Source organism: Drepanopeziza brunnea (genome assembly GCF_022702325.1).
Source record: "Drepanopeziza brunnea f. sp. 'multigermtubi' strain 214-2 chromosome Unknown ctg7, whole genome shotgun sequence".
Lineage (NCBI taxonomy): Eukaryota > Fungi > Ascomycota > Leotiomycetes > Helotiales > Drepanopezizaceae > Drepanopeziza > Drepanopeziza brunnea.
Genome location: NW_027094070.1, coordinates 2,362,368 through 2,387,616, shown reverse-complemented (window position 1 = coordinate 2,387,616; position 25,249 = coordinate 2,362,368). Strand labels below are relative to the sequence as shown.

The 25,249-nt window shown below is 50.9% G+C and overlaps 10 protein-coding genes across 10 annotated transcripts; 3 read left to right on the top strand and 7 right to left on the bottom strand.

The window, feature by feature from the left end:
* Positions 1–291: 291 nt before the first annotated feature.
* L3040_005035 (uncharacterized protein) lies at positions 292–4,090 on the bottom strand (the record flags this gene model as incomplete). Its single annotated transcript, XM_066156425.1, has 2 exons — positions 292–3,968; positions 4,027–4,090. The coding sequence occupies 2 exons, from the start codon at positions 4,088–4,090 to the stop codon at positions 292–294; spliced, it is 3,741 nt and encodes a 1,246-aa protein (XP_066011831.1).
* A 1,988-nt stretch (positions 4,091–6,078) lies between these two features.
* L3040_005034 (uncharacterized protein) lies at positions 6,079–6,428 on the bottom strand (the record flags this gene model as incomplete). The annotated part of the gene is made up of 3 exons (XM_066156424.1): positions 6,079–6,172; positions 6,236–6,359; positions 6,413–6,428. The coding sequence occupies 3 exons, from the start codon at positions 6,426–6,428 to the stop codon at positions 6,079–6,081; spliced, it is 234 nt and encodes a 77-aa protein (XP_066011830.1).
* A 113-nt stretch (positions 6,429–6,541) lies between these two features.
* On the top strand, positions 6,542–9,199 carry L3040_005033 (uncharacterized protein; the record flags this gene model as incomplete). The annotated part of the gene is made up of 3 exons (XM_007292119.2): positions 6,542–6,776; positions 6,980–7,342; positions 7,395–9,199. 3 exons carry the CDS (start codon positions 6,542–6,544, stop codon positions 9,197–9,199), a joined length of 2,403 nt encoding a protein of 800 aa, XP_007292181.1.
* An 866-nt stretch (positions 9,200–10,065) lies between these two features.
* L3040_005032 (uncharacterized protein) lies at positions 10,066–10,801 on the top strand (the record flags this gene model as incomplete). Its single annotated transcript, XM_007292118.2, has 3 exons — positions 10,066–10,093; positions 10,164–10,361; positions 10,542–10,801. 3 exons carry the CDS (start codon positions 10,066–10,068, stop codon positions 10,799–10,801), a joined length of 486 nt encoding a protein of 161 aa, XP_007292180.2.
* A 588-nt stretch (positions 10,802–11,389) lies between these two features.
* L3040_005031 (uncharacterized protein) lies at positions 11,390–14,076 on the bottom strand (the record flags this gene model as incomplete). Its single annotated transcript, XM_007292117.2, has 4 exons — positions 11,390–11,632; positions 11,724–13,730; positions 13,784–13,954; positions 14,014–14,076. The coding sequence occupies 4 exons, from the start codon at positions 14,074–14,076 to the stop codon at positions 11,390–11,392; spliced, it is 2,484 nt and encodes an 827-aa protein (XP_007292179.2).
* Positions 14,077–14,433: 357 nt separating this feature from the next.
* L3040_005030 (uncharacterized protein) lies at positions 14,434–15,616 on the top strand (the record flags this gene model as incomplete). Its single annotated transcript, XM_007292116.2, has 9 exons — positions 14,434–14,448; positions 14,500–14,612; positions 14,663–14,673; positions 14,720–15,045; positions 15,094–15,142; positions 15,195–15,204; positions 15,255–15,295; positions 15,343–15,398; positions 15,449–15,616. The coding sequence occupies 9 exons, from the start codon at positions 14,434–14,436 to the stop codon at positions 15,614–15,616; spliced, it is 789 nt and encodes a 262-aa protein (XP_007292178.1).
* A 155-nt stretch (positions 15,617–15,771) lies between these two features.
* L3040_005029 (uncharacterized protein) lies at positions 15,772–16,654 on the bottom strand (the record flags this gene model as incomplete). The annotated part of the gene is made up of 3 exons (XM_007292115.2): positions 15,772–16,175; positions 16,229–16,542; positions 16,611–16,654. The coding sequence occupies 3 exons, from the start codon at positions 16,652–16,654 to the stop codon at positions 15,772–15,774; spliced, it is 762 nt and encodes a 253-aa protein (XP_007292177.1).
* Positions 16,655–17,558: 904 nt separating this feature from the next.
* L3040_005028 (uncharacterized protein) lies at positions 17,559–18,922 on the bottom strand (the record flags this gene model as incomplete). The annotated part of the gene is made up of 3 exons (XM_007292114.2): positions 17,559–18,501; positions 18,605–18,696; positions 18,758–18,922. The coding sequence occupies 3 exons, from the start codon at positions 18,920–18,922 to the stop codon at positions 17,559–17,561; spliced, it is 1,200 nt and encodes a 399-aa protein (XP_007292176.2).
* Positions 18,923–21,366: 2,444 nt separating this feature from the next.
* L3040_005027 (uncharacterized protein) lies at positions 21,367–22,541 on the bottom strand (the record flags this gene model as incomplete). The annotated part of the gene is made up of 2 exons (XM_007292113.2): positions 21,367–22,362; positions 22,467–22,541. The coding sequence occupies 2 exons, from the start codon at positions 22,539–22,541 to the stop codon at positions 21,367–21,369; spliced, it is 1,071 nt and encodes a 356-aa protein (XP_007292175.2).
* Positions 22,542–23,081: 540 nt separating this feature from the next.
* Positions 23,082–24,194, bottom strand: L3040_005026 (uncharacterized protein; the record flags this gene model as incomplete). The annotated part of the gene is made up of 3 exons (XM_007292112.2): positions 23,082–23,112; positions 23,200–24,004; positions 24,056–24,194. The coding sequence occupies 3 exons, from the start codon at positions 24,192–24,194 to the stop codon at positions 23,082–23,084; spliced, it is 975 nt and encodes a 324-aa protein (XP_007292174.1).
* Positions 24,195–25,249: the final 1,055 nt, after the last annotated feature.

The window sequence follows — 25,249 nt, the reverse complement described above, 5'->3', positions numbered from 1 at the left end:
TGATAAAAAAGAACGATGTATCGAGTTGAGAATATATCTTGTATCCGATGTTAGTGTCTCTCAATTCAAGATATGATATCGGGGATATTGATCACGTTAAAACAGGTCTTGCGACTTTTGACCTTAATATCGGTTCATTTCTATGATCTCTACATTATGCCATTATATTACTACCGTTCGTTTCCCGCTAATCATAAATCATTGATCAATCTATCCAACATGCACCGGGGTATATATAGCTATCCGTTCATATCCGTTCGTATCCAACTCAACTCAAACGCCCCGACACATTCAGAGCAAACTGAGGATCATGCACACCCCGAGCAAGCCAAACACAGGTACTGTTTTCCCAGCGTTGTTCTCTTTATCATCCCCTGTACTCGCTGTCGGTGTTGGTCCAATCCTATATGGCGTTGATGTCGTCGTAAGCGACCCAATTCCGGTCGTGGTGGGTTTTGGCCCAAGGATCGTTGTGCCAGTAAATCCAATCCCTCCCGGTCCAATGTTAATAAGCTGTCCGTTGTAACTGACAATAGCTGGAGTAGCTTTAGGGCCAAAGGTGAACGTCTTGCTACCTATTACAGCAATGGAATCTCCAACTTGTGTGAAAGTGATTCCTCCCGCAGTGACGGCTTTTGTGACGGGGTTGAAGGGGAATTGAAGGATATGGCCGCCTATGCCTATACCCTGGGGTGCGACGGTGAAGATTTGACCTCCGATTACAGTCGTTAACAAAGCTGCTCCTTGTCCGATTGTGAGCGTCTTGCCGTTGATGACTGCCAAGGTTGACCCGATTTCAGTGATCGATATCCCGCCAGCATGGGCGTACTGTGTTCCTATAGGGTGTAATGGCCCTCCAATCGTCTTGCCGTCAAATACTACGCCATCCGGCCTTATGGTGATGACTTCTCCGTTATAGACAACCATCTGAGATGGGATTCCAGGGCCGTAGGTGATCGTTCGGTCCCCGAGAGCGACCAACGTACTTCCAATCGCTGAGAAGCCTTCTGCCCCGATGACTACTACATTCGTAGGAATACTCGGCGGGGGGGTGATGGTTGTGCCACCAAAGCCTTTTCTCGGCAAGAACCCTATCCCCGCAGGCCCTACGATAATAGTCTGCGTTCCAACTATGACCTTTGTCGGTCTAGCTCCAGGTTTGAGGGGTAGCGTTGCACTGCCAATAACCACTCGAGACGGGCCAAGCTGGATCGGAACTCCCTGAACGGTCGTTGGCGTGAGGGGGGTCGTCTTCGGAACCATATCTTCCTTTTTTGGGACAAAGATCTTGACCAGAGGTCCCTCCACTTGATTAGGACTGACGGTAAACACAGAATCTCCTTCCCTGATAGTCACTGGCGAGCTTCCAATAGGCACAATTTGATTTCCAATTACCGCTCGCTCGGGCGATACAACTACAGTGATTGGACCCACCAGCTGCGTAATGCTCGTCGTCGCACTCCCATCCTCGTTGATAACCACTGGCGTCGGCGCTGGGAAGGGGATTGGAATGCCTATGGGATTGGCCATGGGTGTAGGAGCAAGACCATTTGGGGCCACGGGAATAGCGACGGGAGCATTTGGAGCCATCGGGTTGACCACGGCAACATTTGGGGCCAATGGATTAGCGACAGGAGCATTTGGGTCCAACGGATTGACCACGGCAACATTTGGGGCCAATGGATTAGCGACGGGAGCATTTGGGGCCAACGGATTGACCACGGCAACATTTGGGGCCAATGGATTAGCGACGGGAGCATTTGGGGCAATCGGGTTGCCGGCGGGTGCCGGAAAAAGTACATTTGGGGCTACCAGATTAGCGGCGGGAGCATTTGGGGCAATCGGGTTGCCGGCGGGTGCCGGAACAAACACATTTGGGGCCACCTGATTAACGGCGGGAGCATTTGGGGCAATCGGGTTGCCGGCGGGTGCCGGAACAAGCACATTTGGGGCCACTTGATTAACGGCGGGAGCATTTGGGGCAATCGGGTTGCCGGCGGGTGCCGGAACAAGCACATTTGGGGCCACTTGATTAACGGCGGGAGCATTTGGGGCAATCGGGTTGCCGGCGGGTGCCGGAACAAGCACATTTGGGGCCACCTGATTAACGACAGGTGCATTTGGGGCAACCGGATTAGCGGCGGGTGCCGGAACAAGCACATTTGGGGCCACCTGATTAACGACAGGTGCATTTGGGGCAATCGGGTTGCCGGCGGGTGCCGGGACAAGCACATTTGGGGCCACCTGATTAACGACAGGTGCATTTGGGGCAACCGGATTAGCAGCGGGTGCCGGAACAGGAGCATTTGGGGCAACCGGATTAGCGATAGGTGCATTTGGAGCAACCGGATTGGCGGCGGGTGCCGGAACAGGAGCATTTGGGGCCACCGGATTAGCGACAGGTGCATTTGGGGCAATCGGATTAGGGGCGGGTGCCGGAACAGGAGCATTTTGAACCACCGGATTTGCGACAGGAGGATTTGGGATAATCGGATTGGCGGCGGGTGCCGGAACAGGAGCATTTTGAGCCACCGGATTAGCGGCGGGTGCCGGGACAGGAGCATTTGGGGCCACGGGAATGGCCGCGGGCATGGCCTTGGGTCTAGGGACAGGAGCATTTGGGGTGATTTGTGGCCTAGGCCTAGGTGCGACCGTCTTCCTCTGTGTGTCGGGCCTCCGGCCGCCGGGAAACTGTGGAATAACCTCCTCGGTGGTTACAATAACAGGATTTTTGCGCGTTGTGATCAAAGTAATTGGTGCGTTGCTCTCATGGAGGAGGACAGGCTTTGGTGGTCCTACCTTGATATCTAGGACGAAACCCCCGGGCCGGCTCTTGTTTCCAGTGGTAACCCCATCGTCAATGATTATAGCAGGCGGCTCATCTGCAGGGAGCGTGAGCATTCCCGGAGGCGAGTCGTCTTTAGGGAGCGAGAGCATTTGCGGAGTCGAGTCCTCTTTCGAAACCGAGGTCGTTTTCGAAAATGAGGTCGTTTTCGAAACCGAGTCATCTTTAGGGAGCGAGAGCATTTTCGGAACCGAGTCCTCTTTCGGAACCGAGGTCGTTTTCGGAACCGAGTCGTCTTTAGGGAGCGAGAGCATTTTCGGAACCGAGTCGCCTTTAGGGAACGAGAGCATTTTCGGAACCGAGTTGTCTATAGGGATCGTGATCATTTTCGGAGCCGAGTCCTCTTTCGGAACCGAGGTCATTTTCGGAACCGAGTCGTCTTTAGGGAGCGAGAGCATTTTCGGAACCGAGTCGTCTTTAGGAAGCGAGAGCATTTGCGGAACCGAGTCCTCTTTCGGAACCGAGGTCATTTTCGAAACCGAGGTCATTGTCGGAACCGAGTCCTCTTTCGGAACCGAGTCCTCTTTCGGAACCGAGTCCTGCTTAGGAACCGAGTCCTGATCAGGAAGCTGTGTGACCTCGTTTGCCGCACCCTTGCAGTATGTTGGAGGTGTAAACTCGGGAACTGGAGACGGAGGCGAATTCAAGTACGTTGTCTTATTGTTTTGGACGGTCACCGTTAAGGTAAAAGTAATCGTTGTGGTGTTAGGAACAAAGGAGTACGATGTTTCTGCTTCTCCTGGTGCCAGAGGCGTGCAATACGTGGGCTTCGCTGTAGAGGAAGCGTGGTTGCCCTGCGCATCCGAGGTACGGGGAACCGAAGAGGTCAAGTTGAGCCCGGTGCTAGCAGAGGTCAATGAAGATGACCGTGGCGCCGTCGGATATGGATACGGATCTGTTCTGTTTCTTGCGGTCGACGACGTGTTCGTCGCAGATGTGGAAATTGGTGCGGGGCTGTTGGGATATTTGTGTATAATGCCCGAGTCGGTACTCGACAAACTTGGGTAAATAGATGGTGATAGCGGATCCGATGAAATCACATCGGACTTGGTTGGGTCAGGCCTCTCCGAAACGAAGGTCGTGTTCAGATACTGGTAGCCCCTCCGCTGCGGCGTGTCTGGGTCTGTTGTGGATTATATATCAGCGCCTACTATCGTCGAAATCGCACTTTTTCCACGTACCGGCTTCAACCCAGGTGCCGAGTAGCAAGACCTGCCATAGTAGCACTCCCGGCCAGAACAGCATGGCTACGAATTTCGCCGTAACCACCTTCCGGTAACACAGGAGTGTTGTGTGAGTGAGCCAGACATGCAAACAAAGGTTTCCGAGATGGATTGCACGTAATGGTGAAGGCTGTGAGAGATGGGAGATGCGACCGAGTTCCTTCTCTTCCGGCAGCCGACTACAGAAAATTGCGCTATCGAGAACGAACGCAAACTCTGTCTTAGTTGTAATAAACGAATGTCTGAGAAGAGGGAGATAAAGCTGGTAGAAACGATCGTGTATAGCCACAAGTTCAGAGGCTGAATTATGGCGTAGGTTTGCATAAAGAGATCAAGAGTAAAGGATGAGCAGCGGTAGGCATGGAAACCAGCCTCGAAGCTCGAAGAACATGGTGTACTCCGTATAACCGACTTTGCAGCCAAGACGCTTGGACCGCGATAAACGTCGGCAAATAAGGTCGGTCCTTAATGTCTGTACTCCATACACTTCGTACGGGCAGTCCGTAGTACGTACGGATGGATACCAGGACCAGTAGTACTTACAGCAGCAAAGCAGATATCTGATCATCCGATCTGGTTCTTACTGCGTTGAAACTACATTATACTACGGTACTATACTACTATACTACTCGACACTACACTACACTGCACGCTACCACGAGGGTACTATTGAATATACTAGTACTACGTACCTAGTACCTAGTACCTAGGTACTACTACTTACTAGTCTACCACCGTGCCCTCAACAACGGCCATGACTAGGTAGAGGCGGGCTCAATGCCGGTTTCCCGGCCACGAGGCCCATGGGCTGGAGAGGCAACGCGGCCAGCCAGGTAGTCGAGTCGTCGACCTTCTGCCATACCCACATACCCAGAACTGGACTGGCCAATGCGAGGCGAATAGAATGATCGCCCGCCTTCGGGCCATTCGGCTGGGCATCAGGGCATGAAACAAAGAGTTGAAACTTGAGTTTAGATGCCAGTAGCCTTGAAGTCCCACAAAGAAGCTTGGGGGTGGGGAATCAACTGTCAGTGCAGGATGGGGGGAGGGGTGGGGGAAGATGGGAGATGGGAGATGGGAGAATGGATGAACCGCTCTGTTGTCCTATCCGGCTTCTTTAGCGAGCTCGGCTCAGGGGAAGGGACGTGATGCTGTCAATAATGTAAGTCCTGGAGTACACAATGCAAAGCTTTTCAGATGGCATATTGCATCAAAGAAGGGACGGCATACGGTACCGGTATCTCTACAGAGATCGAGTACCGGTACCGTACCTACTACTGTACGTACTACGACCTACTCGTAGCCCACTGGGAATCAGAAGACCGCCTAGCCAGCCCAGCAAAACAGAGTTTCCCCTGGATACAGACGTGGAGATAGCGCAGTGCATCTACCTACTGTACTGTATACCGTAGGGCCCGGGCCCGGGCCCATATCAGCCAAGACCCAAGACCTGCCAGACAGATAAACTTCCTTCGCCAGCAGATGATCACAATAATGACGCATCGTCGTATTTTGACTACTCTACATGAAAGCGCCGACCCTTCTCTTCGAGCTCATCGACATCCTCCAATCTGGGTCCTCATCTCATCCGTCCGGCCCTGGAGCCGAAGTGCCTATTCGGGAGTCACGTACTCGCGTCGTAGGATGTACAATTAGTTTACCTACTGACCGTAGATCTTGCGTCTCTCTCTTCCTTGGCCGGAAAGTAGGCCGGAAGGACTCCGAATGCCTAAGTTATGAATGATAAGTATACCTGGGTGCCTACCTTACTGACATGAGTTCTTGAAAAGTCAGTTAGACTCGTTGCTTTACCTATTTATTTCCACACCGCGAAAAAAGCATGCTCCTGCGAGCCCATGGTGGCACTGCCTCAGTGGATCAAGTACTCTAGCTGCACCGAGTACCATGGCCGAGATCTCGAATCGCCCCCAGTCCGTTCCTCTGTAATCCCGTTCACATACAGTACAACGTACCTATAGGTAGCTAGTTGTACCTGTACGTCGGGGCACCTCAGATCGATAACATCCAATCGAAAATTGACACCTCAAAAGTGTCTATTGTCCGTACATCTGCAGAGTGCTGCTCTAGTCTATTATATACTGTACTGTAGGAGCTGCATTAGCTTTCGCAACTCTCACAAAACAAGGAGTCTCCAAGGATACTTTACTTTACAAGGCTGAACGCTGTACCATTCCACCGCCCCTGATACCAACCACCTTCCAGAAACCGCTTGGTCCCCCCTTCGTCCGTAGTCGTAACTTCGTAAGGTTCCGTCTGCTCCGCTCCGCCTCCTGCAATCGAATCCTTCCTTCACAGCTCGATCCCAGCCTGTCTCTGCACCAACCGCCCACCACCTGCATCTGCCTCTTTTGTTTTCTCGTGCCTCGTTTGCCTCGCCACCATCACAAGAAACCCAAACATACCTACTCAGACAGTCATGCACGCAATTTGAATCAATGTGCCAAATTCCGTGATGATGGATTCCAGGTGGCTGCGCGTACTAGGCGTTGCTGCATCGCTCGTTCGGTGTGCCGAGGGGGACGGGAAGGCCTTGAGCGTGCCTCCCAGCGAGAAATGGTATGGTGACGATGGGACGTGGAGCGCTGTATCACTACGCGTGGGGACGCCTCAGCAATGGATAGATGTCATGGTGAGCACCGCAAGCTCGGAGACGTGGGTCGTCGGCGATGGCGGATGTGGTCCTGGTGGTAAGTGGTTTTCGGTTCCTTCGTTGGGTTGTTGGGTTGTTGTGTATGGATGGTATGGACAGCTGTTGGCTACTCACGTGGTTGGCATCAGCTTCACCGTCGTGGTTGTTCTACTCTAGGTCCCTCTTTGAGCCTCTTATCCCTCATCACCCTCTACATATTTCTCACGACGCTTCGAAGCCCTTCTAACTCTCCGGTGCTAGATACGCAGTGCGTCTTCACGAGAGGGGGGACTTTCGCTCCATCAAAGTCCTCGACATGGAAAGACCAAGGACTCTACGAGCTCGGAGCCAGCCAACAGCTGGGCAACAACGGAGTTGGATTGTATGGTCTTGACACTCTGACTTTTGGCGGCTCTGGCGTTACTATCTCATCTGCTATTATTGGTGCTTTCAACGGGACTGGGCCAATTCATGGGGCCTCATATCTGCTGGGGTTTTTCGGCGTCGGTATTATTCCTGGAGCCTTTAACAATATCGCTCCATTGAGTGCCGTCAGTGCCTTGGTCGAAGAAGTTGGGGCTATACCAAGTTATAGCTGGGGGTATACCGCTGGAGCGCATTATCGTAAGACTTGGTCCATACCTAGATCCCCCAACGAAATACTAATAATAAACAGGACAAAAAGGGACAGTCGCTTCCTTAACACTTGGTGGTTTCGATCTCAACCGCTTCATCAACCACGATACAAACTTCAACCTGAACGCGGCAAAGCAGCTTTTGACTTCCATCAACAAAATCACCGTTTCCTCTTCCCAAGCTTCCAACAATTGGACCGCCCCAGTGCAACTCTTGAGCACCACGGATCAGGTATCCGCGGTATTTGACAGTTCCACTCCATTCTTGTGGCTACCGCCATCAGTTTGTGAGCGCTTTGCAACGGCTTTGGGCTTGAGTTACAACACTTCACTGAATCTGTACACTTTTGACGACAATCCATCTCAGCATGATGTACTCGCTGCATCGCAACTTTCCTTCACGTTCACCTTCGCCGACATGTTATCAGCACCATCCACTGTCGACATCACACTTCCATACGACGCTTTCGATCTACAGCTTAAATATCCTGCAATCCCTGGCACCGGTTTCGGCGACCCGGACGCTACTAAATATTACTTTCCATTGCGTCAAGCAGAAAACGAGGCTCAGTACACCATCGGTCGAGCCTTCCTACAAGAAGCATACTTAATCGCTGACTACGAACGCAACACTTTCTCGATCTTCCAAGCACTCCACCCTTCAGACTCGGTTACCAATACTAGCATTCACGAAATCAATCCACCCTCAGACAGCCCTTTGACCGGCGGCCCAGGAACACCCAAAGCTTCAAAGCTCACAACAGGAGCGATAATAGGTATATCAGCTGGTGCTTTTGTTAGTGTTGCTTCTATGGCCGTTGCCATTGTCTATTTATGTTTCCGCAAACGACAGAAGCAAGCAAGAGACAGCGATTCCGAGAAGTCATCCTCTTCGTCACCCTCCTCGCTACCTCGCAGCGGATCTCCCCTTGACCACGAGGTTAATCACAAAGCGACTCCTCCACCAATTCATATCCACGAAGTTGATGGCAACACATCCTACCCAACTGAGGTCGGAGCAGACGCAACACACGAACGTTTCGAGCTCCCCGCTCCCCTGGGTCCCGTAGAACTCGACGGTGAGTCATGCGGTTCAACGCAAGACTCGTCATATCTCTCCGCCTACGAATGTGCCAGGAGAAAAATGGAGCGGCAGCAAGCAGAATTCGCTGCAACGCAAGGAGCAGGTGCAAGTCCTCCCCGGGTGGAAAAAAGCGAAACGGACATCTCCCACATGGGTCATTACCGCGCCCCAGATACGGAGAACCAGCACTTCCGTGCAAGTACCTCTTCTGAGACGCAAGGAGATTCTCCGCCCATATACGACAGGATCAACCCAGCGAACGTTGTATATGCTGGACGACTGCCTGATAATGTGCAACCTCCCGGTCTTGCACCCCCTCTATTTGGGCGCGATGGTCGAGTGTATCGCCCCGAGGTCTCTGGTCCCCCGCCTGACATGAACACAAATAGCTCGCTCGGAAGCGAATTGACTTTCGATGCTTTCTACAGGAACCTCTGCAGTGAAAGCTCCGGTTCAAATACGGACCTCTATGGTGCAAGCACCGGATCAATAGGCTCGCATCTTGTGTCTCCCTTACAGAGTGCCCCATCAGAATCCGGAGCTCGCATCGGGGGTACGAATACCGTATCTCCGCTGGATAACTCGTCTCCAGATGCACTGTGGTCTGAAAGGGCGGGATATGCACAAGGGGGATCGAGTCGGGAGAACCCGGTCTTGGATCAATTGAGTAGCAGGAACAGGCTAGATGGAGAGGATTTGATCCATGTGCCACAGCTTGCCGAAAGGAGATTCAGTTGGGAGCATGAACGGACAAGGACCTGAGGGATAGCAGATGCAGGTTGGTAATTTAGCATGCTGAAAGGCAGAGATCTGGGCTTAGCGTGGCGTTCTTTGGATAGGCTCTCGAAGCTTAGAAAACAGTCGAAATTGGGACTCCTGAAACAGGTTCCAGCCTGCCGAGACAGGTCCCCAGACGGCTGGACTCCGTAATTGTTCTTTGTATACCTATAACCCACTCCTGGTCTAGAGAGAGAGAATGGACAGGTACATAATTACCGGTTCATATTTATCACAGAATGCAATATTATAAAAGCAAGATAAGCCCGCCACAGGTCTTCTTGAGCTTTGCAATTTGTGCCAGTGATGGTATACAGGCAAGAGAACCGATGGCCTGAAGCTCTGCATCCATCACCACGTAAGCATAGGCGCATAAGCCCGGACTCCCTGGCCCCATTCATGACAGACAGGAAATGACTTTGTTCACACATTTGTTTCTAGATCCTGTGTATAACTTTGCACATATGTGGGCCAGTATCATACACAGTATTTAGGCCGACGACTGAAGAGCTTCGAAAAATTAAGAGAGAGCTCATAGCTATAGCCGAAGCATGGTGCAAACGTCAGCGCTGGCATGGACTATAAACGAATGAATCGTGCCTTCCGTTTCCAGTCGCAGACCAGTCCACTCCAGTGCAGTCCAGTCCATCTTCGTCATTACCTTACGCATCTCTCAAGCTGCGCCCCCCCCCCTTTCTCTCATCTCATCTCAACACAACCTTCGCATCAACACACTTCACATCCGTACCCATATACATCCTCAACCCAGAGCAACCAGAAACCTCCCTATCGCCTAGGTATCTCTCGTCACCTACCTACCTACCTACCTACCTACCTACCTACTCATCACCATGACACCGCCACCCACCCTCACAACAGGTACATACACATCCAATCCCCCTCCCCCACCCATTTCCACAACCCCGAGCCCAACTCCCACATCCTGCAGACTTCCTCCGCCTGACCCAGAGCCCGGCGCCCTCCCTCGATGCTACAGCCAAGTCAAAACGGCACCCGAGCCTCTACGCCATCACGCCCCTCGTCGAAGCCATGCCCAGAGACGACCCGTTCGAGAAGCAGGTGGTGACCGGCGACCCGCTGAGTGGGCGGAAGGTCGCGAGTCGGGTGTCGACGACGAATGAATGGGGTATGTCCATGTCCATATCTTCCCCTCGACCCTCTCAGCCGCGAACTTTCTGTGGGCGGTGTATAGGCAGGAGCGTGTGGTAACCCAATCCTACCCATCATGCTTCATGGCCCCGTGAAATGATGAAGGATAAAATCTTGAAAAACGAGGAGGCTAACGAGTGCTGTTCCAAAAATCCAGATGCCTCCAAGACCCCACCGTCGCAATTCCAGAAGCTCAAAGGCAGTATCTACGCTACGCAAGGAAGTCGGGACGGACACGTGGACAGGAACACAGACAGAGATGCCAAGTACCATGCCACGCTGGTGGAGAAGGGGTGGGCGAAGATGACGGGGAGTAGGAGAGGGAGTCTAGCTGATAAGGGAGAGAAGGGCGGGGAGAGAAAAGTGGACGGCATGGAGAAAGATGTGAGGGACGGGAAGACAGAAGGGGAGAAGTGAGAAGGAAGCGAGAGAGAAGGTTGACGGATAGAACTGTGGTTTTGAGACGGCCGTTGTAACTGACTGTTCACTGACAATTTGAAACTCGTAGAAGATGGGCGGAATGGATATGAAGAGGCTATCAGAGCGAAAGCAGTGTTGGTTATCGGCCCAGGATTGTTTGTAGAAATTGATAGACAGGAAGAGGGAGTTGATTTTAAAATTTTCGGGTCCTACGCATGTCTCTGCGCTATGCCTTCTCATCATCTCAAGCTGTACCATTAGTACCAATACCTCCATACCGTACAAAGGGCGCTCATTCTTCTGTGCCCCGACTTGCCCTCGGCTGTCATGATGAGGCAATTGGGAGCCCACCTCAAACGCCATCCATCCTATGCACAGAGCTGGATCCAGCAGCTAGATATGTCAGTCCAAACTCCCATATGCAGTCGTGCCTACTTCCTCACGATATTCTTTTCCAGATGTACCGCGACTCTCTCCAGGTACATTGAAAGCGAGGCTCCGAGGCAACCGAGTCGGAGCCTGCCAAGATTCCAACCATCGTTCCTACATGCGCCGCATTTGTCTGAGGACATGTTGAAAATAGGCTCAGTCATCGTCCATGCCATCCACGTCGATGGCATCCGGATTCGTAGCTACAACCGGCGCATCGCCGTTGCTGATGTTGCCTACTTGCGGGCCAGTACTTGCCGCCACGAAACCAACGGGTGCTCTGGCCTCACGTTCCAGAGCAGCCATCGCGTCGGCGCGCTCCTCATCCGTCGCTCCCTCTGGTTGTGCTTGGCTACGTGCCAAAGCCTGAGAGGCGATGAAGTTGACGTCGGTATTATACTGTTAGAACGAGTGATCAGTAATTGCATGTTAATATGTTCCCTGAGATCTTGAAATCTGGATAGACAAAATATGCTCTCCCTTTACATACCTGCGCCTGGACACTTCTCTTGATCCGCAGCATCTCCTTGAAGGTATCCTCGTTACCATGCTGCACCTCGAAAGACTCCCATTTCGTCCAAAACTGTGGGCTTGTACGAGGATCGCAGAATTGCGATGCATGGCCGTAGATCGCTCTTGCCCGATCGATTTCGCCCAATCGTTTCTCCATATCGGCGAACTTCATGCACATATCGCGAGCATCCTTGTCAGGCAGTGCTGCAATTGCGCGTTCGTAAATGGGTCGTGTAGATGGCAAGCCAAAGTTCGAGGCAGACTTCGTGATGTAGAAGTTGAACATATCTGCGCGGTCTTCATCTGACACTGCTCGGGTCGCGCGCTCGTATATCCGCATAGCGTGCCTGGCGAGGCCCCTCTCCTCTTCGAGATTTCCATACATCAAGTACAACACCTTGGCAAATTTTGGGGGGCAGCCTTCCACTGCTTGCTCAAAAAGGTCTCTCAGTCGCTCGATGCCAATCTTTCGGTCCACGGCCTTGGTCAGGTACAGATTCCACAGCTCAAAAGCGACTGGGTAGCTGAACAAGTCCAGACCTCGCTCGTATATCTTGAAAGACTCCTCAAAGTACTTATTTTCCTCCATGAGATTAGCATAGTTGACCACAGTCTGTGGTGTCGCAATGCGGAGCTCGAATATCCTCTCGTAGACCTTCTTCGTCTCCTCCAGCGTACTGACACTCTCAACCAGATCCACATAGAAACTCCACAGCTTCCAGCTTTTGTGAACTCTTTGCTGTGGAGAAAGTGTTTCATCGAAGTAGTCGACGGTCGATCGTTTCGGGGCTTGAACGGCTTTGGCCATGATTTTTACGGCTTCTTCAAAGTTTTCATTTCTCAACTCCATTTCTGCCCATTCAATCCACATATCAGCAAGCTCAGCTACCGACTTAAATGGGATCTTCACAGCTTTCTCCATGATGACTCGCGCATTCCGAATGTCACCACCCTTTTCGTAGAACTTGGCGTAATTGGCCCATAATTCGTGGAATCGGCCCACAGCCTTCTTCGGTTGTACTGCAGCAATTGCATCTGTATATGCTTGCACCACTTCCTGCTTATTGTCGCCCCACAATCCTATCCTAACGTTCCACTCGGAAACATTGTTGGGGTTCTGCCGGAGTAGCACATCGTTGATCAAAAATGGTCGTCGGTCCATCAGCTGCTCGAATCGCATCATGCGAATGTCCAGGTCGAAGTCGGCATTCTCGTCTACAATTCCCTTTTCTGATCGAGCCGCAGCATTTTCCATGAGCTGCCCTGTGATTGCCTCCTCGAACTCGACGTAGGCGTCGAATATCAGGGTAAAATCTCGAGCGGTCATGACTGTAGTGATACCCTCTTCGAAAATATCGCGAGCCCTCTCAAAACTTCCCCTCTTGATCCAGTATGTCGCCAAAGCGGACCATAGTTGGCCTCTCTGGTCCGCGAACCGGTCAATACCGCTGCGAATGATCTTCTCCACATCGATTCCGACCTCATCCCCAGTTTCAACGGTTTTTGCATGACCCACAAGTATATCGACCATTTCCATCCATAGTTGATAGTGGCCTTTGCTGTTCTTGCTCCGGAATTTCGGGTTGTTCAAAACGTCCATGTACTTCTTGACAGCTTCCGTGTAATGGCCCATCTCAATCAACAGCTCAATGAAATCCTCGATATCCTCGGGGTGGATTTGAATGTACCGCCTCCAAATTATCACTGCAGTCTGTCCGGATGCCGAATTGGCGAAAGGTCTGTAAAGCGCCCATATGCGATTGTGTTGGGTCATAGGCAAAGCTCGGAGAGCACGGTCGAACGTTCTTCGAGTGAGTGTAACAATCGGCTGGAGTAACAAGAACGACAGGTACATCTCCCATATACGCGGCATCTTGTTGAGGAGAATCAAGGCTCGTTCGTACAGGGCATTCACCTTAGCATACTCGGATTTGTAAATAGCCGGATTTAGCTTTCCAAGGTGTTTCATTCGCAGAGTCAAGTACTTTTTCAAGTCAGCATGATACACTCGTAGAGAAATGGAGAGGGTATATGCACCATCTTCCACAGCTTGTAGGACCGTGGGAGTTGCCGGCAGGCTCTCTCGAGGACGAATGCCTGCTCTTGAAGGTTGCCATGTTGAAACTTGAACTCGATGTATGCCAGCCAAGGCTTCGTGCTTCCCGGGTCTCGGAGAATATCTTGCTCGTAAATTGTATCTTCTTCGGACTGCAGGATTATCAGCGACTCGGTTCGCGCTCCAGAGGCAATTGCGCTGCGTAGCTTACAATGAGATACAAGTCTGCGTTGGCCCGTGACAGCTTCGATTTCGAGACGCTGGGAGCAGCCATTGTTGGCAGAAGCTCACCAGGCATTCTCTGCCTGCTGCGATATCTGGCGACAAAATGCGAAGCGATTCAAGAGGAGGAGATGTTTGAAAGGACGTTATAAGCCAGTCGGGAAGGAGCTTGTTTGAGAAATCCGAAATAAGGGTGATTGATGCCTTGCGGGTCAGGCATCATGTCTAGTGTATCTTGGCGCGACGATAGCTTTCGACAACAGCAGCTTATCGATCGTCAAGTTGAGAAGAGCCTCGAAGTTGTCTAGATTCCGGCTACCCCATTCCTTTGCTTCCTTGCCGACCAAGTCCTCAAGCTTGTGGACAGGCTTCTCAAAAGACACTTCTTGACCAAATACCACCCGTCAAGATGTCGGGAGCAACTGTAAGACAGGCTGCACTGCCCAGTGCCAACTCCCAGCTCACAGCTTAATAGAATCGAGAGGCTGTCTTTCCTACCCGTCAGTCCTTGGGATTGATGAAAGCAAAGCTGAAGGGAGCCCAAACTGGCCACGATCTGCTGAAGAGAAAGAGTGAAGCTTTGACAAAGTACGTCAAGGTCGAATTTCAAATGACCAATAGCTAATGAACCGCACCAGACGTTTCCGAGGTATTTACAAGAGCTGCGACACTCGTCTAAGCCTGACACTTTTCAGAAATCACAAAACGCATCGATGAAGCTAAACGCAAAATGGGAAGAGTTATGCAGATTGCGGCATTCTCGCTGGCAGAAGTGACCTATGCGGTAGGAGGAGACATTGGCTACCAAGTCCAGGAGTCTGTAAAGTCGGCCCGGTTTCGTGTTCGCACGAAGCAAGAGAATGTTTCCGGTGTATTTCTGCCAGCTTTCGAGAGCTATACCACGGACGGGAACAATGACTTTGGCTTGACGGGTTTGGGGAAAGGTGGACAACAAGTCCAGAAGTGTCGAGAGACATATGCCAGAGCTGTTGAAACATTAGTGGAGCTCGCCAGTCTGCAGGTATAGGGGAATCTGTGCAAAAATTCCGGATCATAGCTAACTTTGCAGACTGCTTTCGTCACCTTGGACGAGGTCATCAAGGTTGTAAATAGGAGAGGTCCGTTCTGGCTTATGTTCCTTTCCATGACGTCTTGCTAACCTTCATGTAGTAAACGCCATGTGAGCTGAGATTCAACCAGTGCATCAAACTTGATACTAATCAATCCCAGCGAGCATGTCATCATCCCAAGAACCGAAAATACCATTAAATGTATGTTTGGTCGAGATTTTACCCTTAACAATGCTGACAGTTTCTAGATATCGAGGCCGAGCTTGGCGAGATGGACCGAGAAGAGTTTTTCAGATTGAAGAAGGTAAGCTTCCTACGCCAGCCACTACTACGCCTCACTAACTCGTGCTTCAGGTCCAAAATAAGAAGCTGAGAGACACAGCAGCTCAAGACGCGGAGATGTTGGAGAAGCGAGAGAGACTAGCGAAGGAAGCTGCGGGCGAAAAAGATGGCGGTGACAAGGGAAATTCGGCCAACCCAGACATACTGGGGGAGTCCGAGGACACAGATGTCATTTTCTGATCCCTGTACCTGTAAAGCGTTCTTAAGTATGTATTTCACAGTCGCTGTAGTATTAGCGGGTAACAGATTGGCCGAAGCATGATAAAATTCTGCTGTTCTTTTCCTACCAACGTCGAGGGTTGAAAGGAACATTTTATATCCAGTACCTTCCAGACCTACTGCCTTTGGTAGGTAACTTTCATGACCTGTCCCTGGCCCAATGACATGCCCGCTGTATTCTCTTTTGCGCTAATAGCACCGACCTCGGCATCATACTCCACGAAAGCAATACCTCTACGACCAGGCACCAATCTGACTTCTCTAAATCCCTCAAAGCGACCGAAGATTGCAGTAAGAGAGTCTACATCGTAATCCTCCGGCAAATTCTGCAAAAACAGGATTTTATTCGGAGGCAGGTATTCGTCGGGGATAACAGCCGCAGCACCGGCATTCGTAGACTTGAGCCCAGCACCACGAGTCGCCTTGATCGGTCGCGCGCCCATATCCGGTGCCATGCCAGGCGGAGCGGTATGCTTCAGTCTCTTCAGTTCCTCCGCTTGCTCGGCAGCCTTCTTCTTGTCTACTTCACATTAGCCCAGCCCGTTCCATTCCAGAGGCACAGTATCAGCATACCCTTCTCCGCCAGCCGTCTGCGCTTATGACTCTCCAGCTCGTCGTCGCCCGCCGTCCGCTTCACAAACGCATCGCTCCTCGTCTTCGCGAACGCCAGCTGCATCGGCTTGCCGAAGAGGTCGAAGCCCTGCACCTCCTCGATACACTGCGTCGCGCTCTCCACATTGTCGAACACCACGAAAGCTTGGCCCTTGGCTTTCAGGTTCGCCTTTGCGACGACGTCGATGATGGTGCCGTACTCGGAGAAGATCTCCTTGAGGGATTCAATGAGGGTGGGGATCTTGATACTCTCTTCGAGATTGCGGACGTAGACGCTAAGGATTGTTAGTTGGAGGTTGGCAGGGCAAACGGGAGGTACGTGTCGGAGTGCAATGACACGTACGTTGCGTTTGGTGGAGGGCCACCGGGGGGTATTGTGGTTGCCATTTGGTGGTTGTAGGTGTTGTATATGTCGTGAGGTGTTCGGGGCTTCTTCAAGTCAGCCTTGAAGCTCGCCGCCAGGATTCTAGCTACAAGCTTGGCACCTCGCTTCGAGGGGGAGCTGGACGACCTCTCCTGATCCCAACCTTATCTCAACACTACGAGTTTCCTTGTACCGGTCAAATCTTTAGATTGACTCTAGTTCCAAAGATGTTGTCTAGGGTATCAATTTTATTAGAATATATACTTTGAACCATGCAATCAGGACTGTCCACACGTCAAAATATCACCAACCATCTTCCTCTTCAAATTAGCAAAGAATATTTCAAGACTACCTGCACGCCAAATGGCTATTGAAAGCCTTTGGGCCTCAGTAAGGCATAAATTCGGTGGAAGACAGTATAACATTTGCATCAATCCCTCTTTAAGGTCTTTCTATGACTTCAATGTTGCGTGAAGGTTGGCTACTCATAGTCCAGGAACGTACTGCAAAGTTCTGTAAATACCAAGAGAGGTTTGGCTGCAATCAAGTCATTATCGTTTACAGATGTCACATTTCCTACAGTAACGGTATGATTGCCAGGGATTCAAATTTCGTGGTAACCCGCGATGTTGGTGAAAACTTTTTTCCATTTGTTGATATTAAAATCAGGCAGTACCAAGATACATACCGTACACGAACGATCAAGAGATTTCGAAAGGCAAACAGGTGAATCAGCTCAAAGCCTTAAAGTATCGATTCGTTCTCGACTCCCATAGCCCCCCCCCCCCCCCCCCCCCCCCCCCCCCCCCCCCCCAACCCTCTCCCCCCAATAGCGAAGATTCCAAACTGAAGTTTCCACGTCCCCAAGACCCTCTCGGGCTTTCACCACGCGTCCCAAATCCAAGCTGTAAATTCCGACGTGGGAGTTCAAGATTGGGGAGTTTTCGAAATCCAAGAGGCACACTTTAATGCCCAAGCCTCGGCGGCCTCCTCGTGCGGGAGAGGTTTAGCGGCGATGAGAGTAGCAGGCACCTCGTCTGGCTTTGGACAGAAACCTCGAGGCTTCACTCCATCCCGGATCTCAAGGCAGGTGTTTAGAAGAGAAGCTAATGGTCCGTTGAGCATTGCTGACAGATAGTACGGGGGCGATGGCGATGGCGATGGTTCAGTGCCAAGACTCGGAGGTGAACTAGTGGTCGTCGGATAAAGCTTGTTCCGCAAGGGTTGACCCATCGGAGCTTGCACGTTGCCTTTTCCTCGTAAACCTCCCCGTCCAGCCTTGAAGTTCAACTCCTCCTCGGAGAATGCCAGTTCAGGTTCACTTTGCTCTTCTTCGGAACGTTCTTCTTCTTCTGAATCCTCTTCTTCGAATTGATCTTGGAATACATATGTCTTCATACCTTCACCGAGTGATCGAATTGGTAATTGTTCGCCCGGTGTGCCAAAGGTGAAGTCGTCTTCGGCGCTTGCTGGAGGCGTGTGCTTGGGGACACTCCCCGAATTCCAAGGTGAACTATGGTGGAAGATGTCGTAACCTGGCACCTCAACGATAGGTATACGTGGTTTCTGCGTTCTTTTTGCTGCTCGTTTTGCTGTTCGTGTTGCTGTTGGTTTTGCTGTTCGTCTTGGCGTTGGGATTTTGTTGGCGGAGTTGTCATGATTTTTCTTCTCTGTTTCATCGTCCAAGTCCATATGTTGCAAAGGGTCGCGGGTAGCTATGTGACAATCAAAACGGAACTCGAAAGGATCCGAGAGTTCGTCGGTGCTAGTAACACCTTCTGTGACCATATCTCCCGGAGTCACATCGTAGCCTCCTTGCCATGGAGCACTTCCAAGGTTGCAGTGTTCTAGATCAAGCAATATCTCGTCCCTGTAGGCGGATGAAGTCAGCAATTTTCACGACGGGAATGCTCGGCGAAGAGGACGAAACATGGTGCCAGAAATCCTGGGATTATTCAAAACAAGGCACCTACGGGGTTTGCATGGCGTCGGTCATCTCGTGGTCCTTCATCAACGGTGGCGTAACAATATGTTTGGTCGTGGTGAACCCCATGCGATGGTACCACTGTTGATAAGTGTTAGCCACCATAAATTTGGGTGCGCAAATATCTCAGGAAAGATATTACCTTTCTCTTCTTCGTTCTGGAAGCAGCGCAAGCACTCGTCTTCTGTGTCCCCGGAACCCCAAGCTCCTTCTTCTCATTCTGTCGCGTCTTCTTTAGTAGGGAGAAGAGCCTGGCGGCAAGCTGCTCACGACGTTTTGGATCTGGTCCTGCAGGTGGTCCTGTCATTTCGTTGCGTTACTCTGTATTGCGTGTGTTATATGCGACGGTGTGATCGTATGCCGTTGCTCTTGCAAAGACTCCGGAGTTGGTGCTGTTCGAGAAGGAGGGCGGTGATGAATTTTGGGTCGAAAGAAGTAGAAGTTCACTTCACTTTTCGCGTATTATCACGATTCACTCGCCTTCTATTGTTCCGCGTACGCGCTTCCACAGTAGGAAAGGAATTTGCTTTGTACAAAATTTGAAACGCGTTGTCTGTAGAGCTGTATTGTAATCTTCGCCAAATATAATGGTACTTCCTTCGAAGCAGTTGCAAGTGGGATTCGGGCAGCGTAATTGGCCTCAATAACGAGTAATGTCTCTTGGATCAGCTTCCGATTTTTTTTCTACCTAATAAATTGCAAGTCCGGCTCGTAGGCTTTTCTTATATAAGCCAATGCTGCAAATTTCCGCCAGATCTGAACTCCTTTTCTCCCTCAGCAAAAGGGAGAGGGACCCAGCGGCCAACACCTCCGGAACAGAAGTATTGATGAGGTTCAGATTTGTTGGGATTTGGGTACAAGCTAACAAACAAGCGTTACTCGTAACTCCCCTGACAGGTCAGGATGTCACTTTTTCTGCGTCGCCCAGCGTACTATTTGGCGTGGCTGTCAGAGCTTGAAAAACAGAAGTCCAGCCAGGATTCAAGGATCAGACCCTCTATCCAAATTTTCCTCCTTGGTTCGTATCTCAATATTCTCAACACTGGTTCTGGCCTGTTCCGAGGCCGCCATGTGTCTCCCCATCACTTAGGTTGTGTTGGGGTATTCGATAACCTAGTACTCAAATTCGATGAGATCAACAAATTCTACCGTTGATCTGTCGCTGGCGCTCTCCTTAGTATTTCGCATTCTGAGGTCGAATCACCGCTAAACCGCGTGCAGAAGCTGAGTGCTTCCATTGACTGATTCCGATATACCCAGGCTTTGTATTCTGTGACCTCGGAAACAGTAGGCGGTTGTGGCGAAATGTGTCTTCGCGGATCCTCGACGTGATTATTGAAGTCGGGCATTCGGCCGTCCGCATTTTATTCACTGTAACTGCTATTTTTGCAGGCATGCAACGTATCGTGCAACCACTGTATTATTGAGATACTGGTAGACGCTCGTTCCTCCATCTTCCGACGGTAGATTTGGAGTACAATTTATTCTGGGACAAGAATAAAGTTGGGAGTGGGTTATTGCCCGATCGTGCTTGCTGCATCGAACCCAAGAACGAACCTCTTCAAATTTCCAGACACATCTAAAGGTTTTTTAAGCTGTCCCGGGTATTGCTGCGATCAATCAATTACCTGCCTCTCTCGAAAAGTAAATGAAACGTGTATCACGATATCCAAGTTCCAGCTTACCTTAAAAATGAGCCCCATGAGATCAAAGGCAACAAACAGCACGGCGTAAACTCCCGGCCAGAACGTGAAACAGAGGCCGATTTGCTATCAAGCTCCCTCTCGTAGACGTTAGAAGATCGATCCGGTCTGCTTTGGCGATGGCTTACCTCGCAACTCCAACGTAGGAAGAGTAAGCGCTGCTACTCATGGATCGGCATCATGGCAGCGGAAGAGAGACCTGAATTATTAGGCTCAGATTGTTTGTCGTCATTACAGTCAACAGAAAGCCGTCAAAAATAAACAGTACTGTCGTCTTAATCATGGAATCGATCGACCCTGCAAGTACGCCTAAGTATCGAATGCAAATATTTGATGATGCTCTCTCTGCATCAGCTTGTTATTAGCTTGTATTTATCGACCATGTATGTGCTTAATCTCCCCAACCATGGTTAAGTTTGGAACAAAAAAAAAGAAAAAGAAAGAAAAGAAAAAAAATAGCAAAACTCAACTGGAAACCCACAACAATGCCATGCATGTTATGAGGTTCCAGTTTACAAACCTAATTGAATAGGTTTTTCGGTGCGCTCCTCTCCTCGTTGCCCTAGAACGGGTACTGATGGAAGGGAGCTGGCCTACTTTACCAATCGACTTGTGTCAAGATGGTCTCCGGTTTGTTAAGCGTGAGCTATAGCCATCGAGCCATTATGACGGTTCGCCAATTGATACCTCTATGACTGGAAACCACTTATCTAAAGTAAGTAAATTATTATCCGGCCGGTAAGCGAGAGAAGCCATCGTCTTTTCGCGCAAGTTTCGCGTCATCTATTGATTGTTAAGAGGATTTGACGTGCACAGCATTTCTATCTTTTGCTACTTCGGCGGCTGTGTCTGATAGATGGTTTGCATGTGAGGTTACAATCTCGTTTTATTGCATGGTAAGTAAAGTAATAAGCCACTAGAGATAGAAATCAAGAACGTCTACTACATACTTCTTCCACCAGTCAAAAAAGAAAATCCCAAACCCCTCTAAGCAGTTCAAGCAGTTACCCCATCATATCTCACACACATCCTGCAAAGCCTCTCTCTCTCACACACTCATCCCTCTGCCCTCAACATTCTCTCCGCCCTCTTCCCTCTGCTCACCCACTTCCCGCTCCATTTCTCCCTCCAACCCAGGCCGCGGCAGCCCATTCTCAAACCCCAAGCTCGAGCCCAGGCCTAAGCCGCCAGGCGCCGGCATGCCCATCGCATCCGGCGTCGGCCTCCCATCAATGAACCCCACGTACGGACTCGCATACACGCCTCGGCCCGTATACCCCATATTCGCAAGTCCATGTGCGACACCACGATCACCCTCACTGCCAAGCTGCGCTCGCGGAGCCTGCGCGTACGTGTTGTAACCCTGCATAGCTCCCTGCCCCATCGCCATCTCCATACCCTGTCCGGGAGCTACCATCTGCGTGGCTGGCTGAGAAGGCGAGGGAGCAGCAGACCTCTGCTGAGCAGCATGTGCCTGCGTATGAGCGTGAGCCAGAGCGCGGCGCTTGCGCAGCGGAATCTCGTCTTCGGAGTTGGAGGCTGAAGCTGATGAGGAGCCGGAGAAGGAAGAGAAGGGGGAGGAGGCGGCAGAGGACCAGTCGCTTTTGTGCTCCGTCTTGATTTCACTCTTTTGTTTTTCCCGCTTGGCTTTGTTTGCGGGCTTGCTGTTTCCGGGCCCGAGGTGAGAGGGATGGGAACGGTAGCGCGAGTGGTGAGAGGGAAGGTGTTTCTCGTCCCCGCCGTCAGAGCTGTTCCCGCCGCCGCCGCCGCCACTGCTTTCTTGGGATTTTTTGATCGCGCGTTTACGTTTCACTGCGATCGGAGCCGCTTTAAAGTATGAAGCAGAGGTTGATGGAGATGATGAGTGGGGATGTGAAAGGGAAGAGGGTTGGGGGGAGGGCGACAGGGTGGGCGAGGAAGGCGCTGCGGGCGTGGTGTGCGTGAGGAGGAGGCCGGACTCGATTTGACGTTTTAGGCGTGTGTAGCGCATTCGTGCTGCCGGAGGCTTGAGTGAGGTGGCGAGGCCGACGGCGTTGAAGTCAATCTTTGGGGGGCGAGTGTTAGTTATGTGCCTTTGAAGGGGGTAGATATGTGAGATGTAGAGGGTTCGAGAAGGAGAGGAGAGAATGTGGGAATGGGAATGCTTACGGCTTTCAAATCTGACTTCTGGAGGCAGATATAGAGGAACCACAGGTTCTCGTCGAGTTGAATCTTGGAAGGCATGAATTGCTAGAGAAGAATGATGATTGAGCTGAGTTGGTCGTGCCTTGCTCAGAGAAGTACCAGACCAGTGAGATGAGATACCTTGAACTTTGAAGAATTCGGTTCTGGCAAGTATGGGAGGGTTCTCCAAAAGAGTTTGGGGGGAAGGGGATATTGAAAAGACAGGAAATTAAGAGAAACCAGAGGAACTATTGGTTGTTTATAGAGCAGTGAAGCTGGCATGCTTGTTCCGCACAAACTGTAATGCTTTGACACTTGCCGCAGACGATACACAAGCAACATGGAGAGGCAGAAAGAAGGAAAGCAGATCCAAGGAGCAAAGCAATCTTCCACATTGCATCCCCTCAAAGGAAATAAAAAAAAAAGCTGGAAATGCAACATGGTATCTTTGAAACTTGAATACACTTCTCACAAAGCACCTTTGAGAAAGATGTCAGACTCTATGCTCGTGCGATTCTTCCGAACTCCAAAACCAGACAGCCAGATCTTCAATGTCACCCTTTTGTTCGCAAACGCCAGATCCTGTACCCATCCAGAAAATCAGAAGTTGTCGACAATACCACCAGCCGAACTGAGGCCATAAGAATGAGCATCAAATTTGCTCATTGAAGATAGATTGTCCCAAAAAGAGAGCCAGGACACGCTAGCCCTCACCTACTGCTTTCCCAACTTCATATTAGCAGTCTCCTTCAAAGCCGCCACAAGCACTCGGTGCGAGCCCAGCGCAGCTTGTACCGCATTATCAGCCAGCTCCTCAAATGAAGTTGTCTGAGCCGTATTAATTGACCGGTCTCCATGCCCAATTTCCCCTTTGACCCATAGATCTGTAATTTCATCTCGAGCAGGCAGGTAGGCAACAATGCAAGCGGCAAGGATCTCCTGATGCTCAGATGGAACAGGATCCAGAACCAGCGTCGATTGCTTGCTTTGGTTGTTCTTAACCACAGCTGCTACGCCACCAGAGACGGCATCCACACAATCAATACCCGCATCGGCAATCGCAGCTGAAGCAACTGTGATGCACCCACTGAGAACACTCATCATGCCCCATTCTCCTGCGGTGGTAGACCCTCCGCGGTCGTCGCCCCACCATTGGTCTTCCTCGCCTTCAAGGATGGTAATTATGACTTCCACTCCGCTCTTGGGCCATCTGTCTCCGATGATCACACCCCTGAGAGCGGTTTCCAAGTGTACGCTCAGATCTCTCTCGCTCGAGTCCCGCAGATAGCCTCGTCTCTTCCGTGTAGCGAAAGGGGCATATTTAACGTGTGTAGAGAGTATTATATGAGGCGAGAAAGGCGCAGACTTGGGGAGAGGGCGAGGGCCGTGGACGGTACAGGTGAGCTTCAAGCCGGAGGTCGAGAGAGAAGCAAGGCCGGGGGCTCTGGAGTTGGCTGCTCTTGAAGCCTCAAGTTCCAGGTATGCGGATCCTGAAGCTGAAGGAGTGACGCCGGTCTTCAGGACTAGGTATCATTAATATTTGCTGTAAGATCTAGGGGTTTTGCTTCTCCTACACATCTTCCTCAAAACATTGGGCTGTCTTGCTCTGGAGGGTCTCTCTGTCTGCGATGCAGCATCTTTTTGGATGTATTTGGAGTAGATCGGCGCGGAAGTACCGCCCGAAGGTCCATTGATTCTCCTCCTATCTGACATGGTGTACAATACTCATGAATCGGGCTTTGTAGAGTTCCTGAGACATCCAATATGAATATCAATATCGGTGCTCAAAGCGATTAATTCTTCCAGCCTCGCGACGGAGCTGGAAGAGAAAGGTCTCCGGCTGCGGCCGCTTGGCCCGTGCAGATGGCTAGTGCCAACCAAGTCTTATATTTAAATTTTCGCGACCTCAGTCACCTACACTTTTCTATGCCATAACGACCTTCCGTTCGGAACTCGCAACTTCGAGTCCGCAGCGGCTGCTGCTTATTTCTCTTGCAAACATCAGCCATGCGATGGACTAATATAGCAATGGTGAGCCTAACTTTGACCTCTGCCCCCTTCCCTGCTCCTGATGATTCCTATCACAACAGTTCTTCGGCGATCTCCTGAGCCACTGAACAACATGCATCACCATCTGAAGCACTCCCACATACTGCGTCTTGCTGCCACACTCTTGTATGTTTCAGACACTGACTGGCGTTAGATAGGAATATGATGCACGATTCGTAGGGGCGCCCGGGCTCACCCACAACATTCGCGATTCACGCTCCGAGCGCTCGCTCGCGCTGACAGAAAGATGAAGGAATGGATGGCCGCAGGTGCTTGACCCAACTCTGGAGGAGGTGGCCAGTGGACCTACCTTTGAGCCTCACTCCTCCAGCCCCACCACATCTGGTCCGTACCTCTTCTTCCCTGCCACATGCCCTCCCCAGCTGTTTTCCTGATGAAAAAAATAAATCAGTTCTGCTTCTGAACGCCTTGATGCTAAACCATAATACCAAAACCTTTCTGAAAAACCCGCAATACTATCTAACTACGTTGCAAACCCTGCATGGATATTCGCTAACAGTATCCAGGTGGTCAATGAGCAACCTTCATGCTATACCGCAAGCCCAGTATAAAAGGTACATCTCCGCCATTTCCTCGCCCACCCTCCGCCCTGATGACAACAGCTTATCCATTCCATGAATGCGTCAAGGCCGAGCGCCTCCTTCGTACAGGACCTGTCAATTTATTGATCGGGATGATATGTTGTGAGGTTGTGCGCT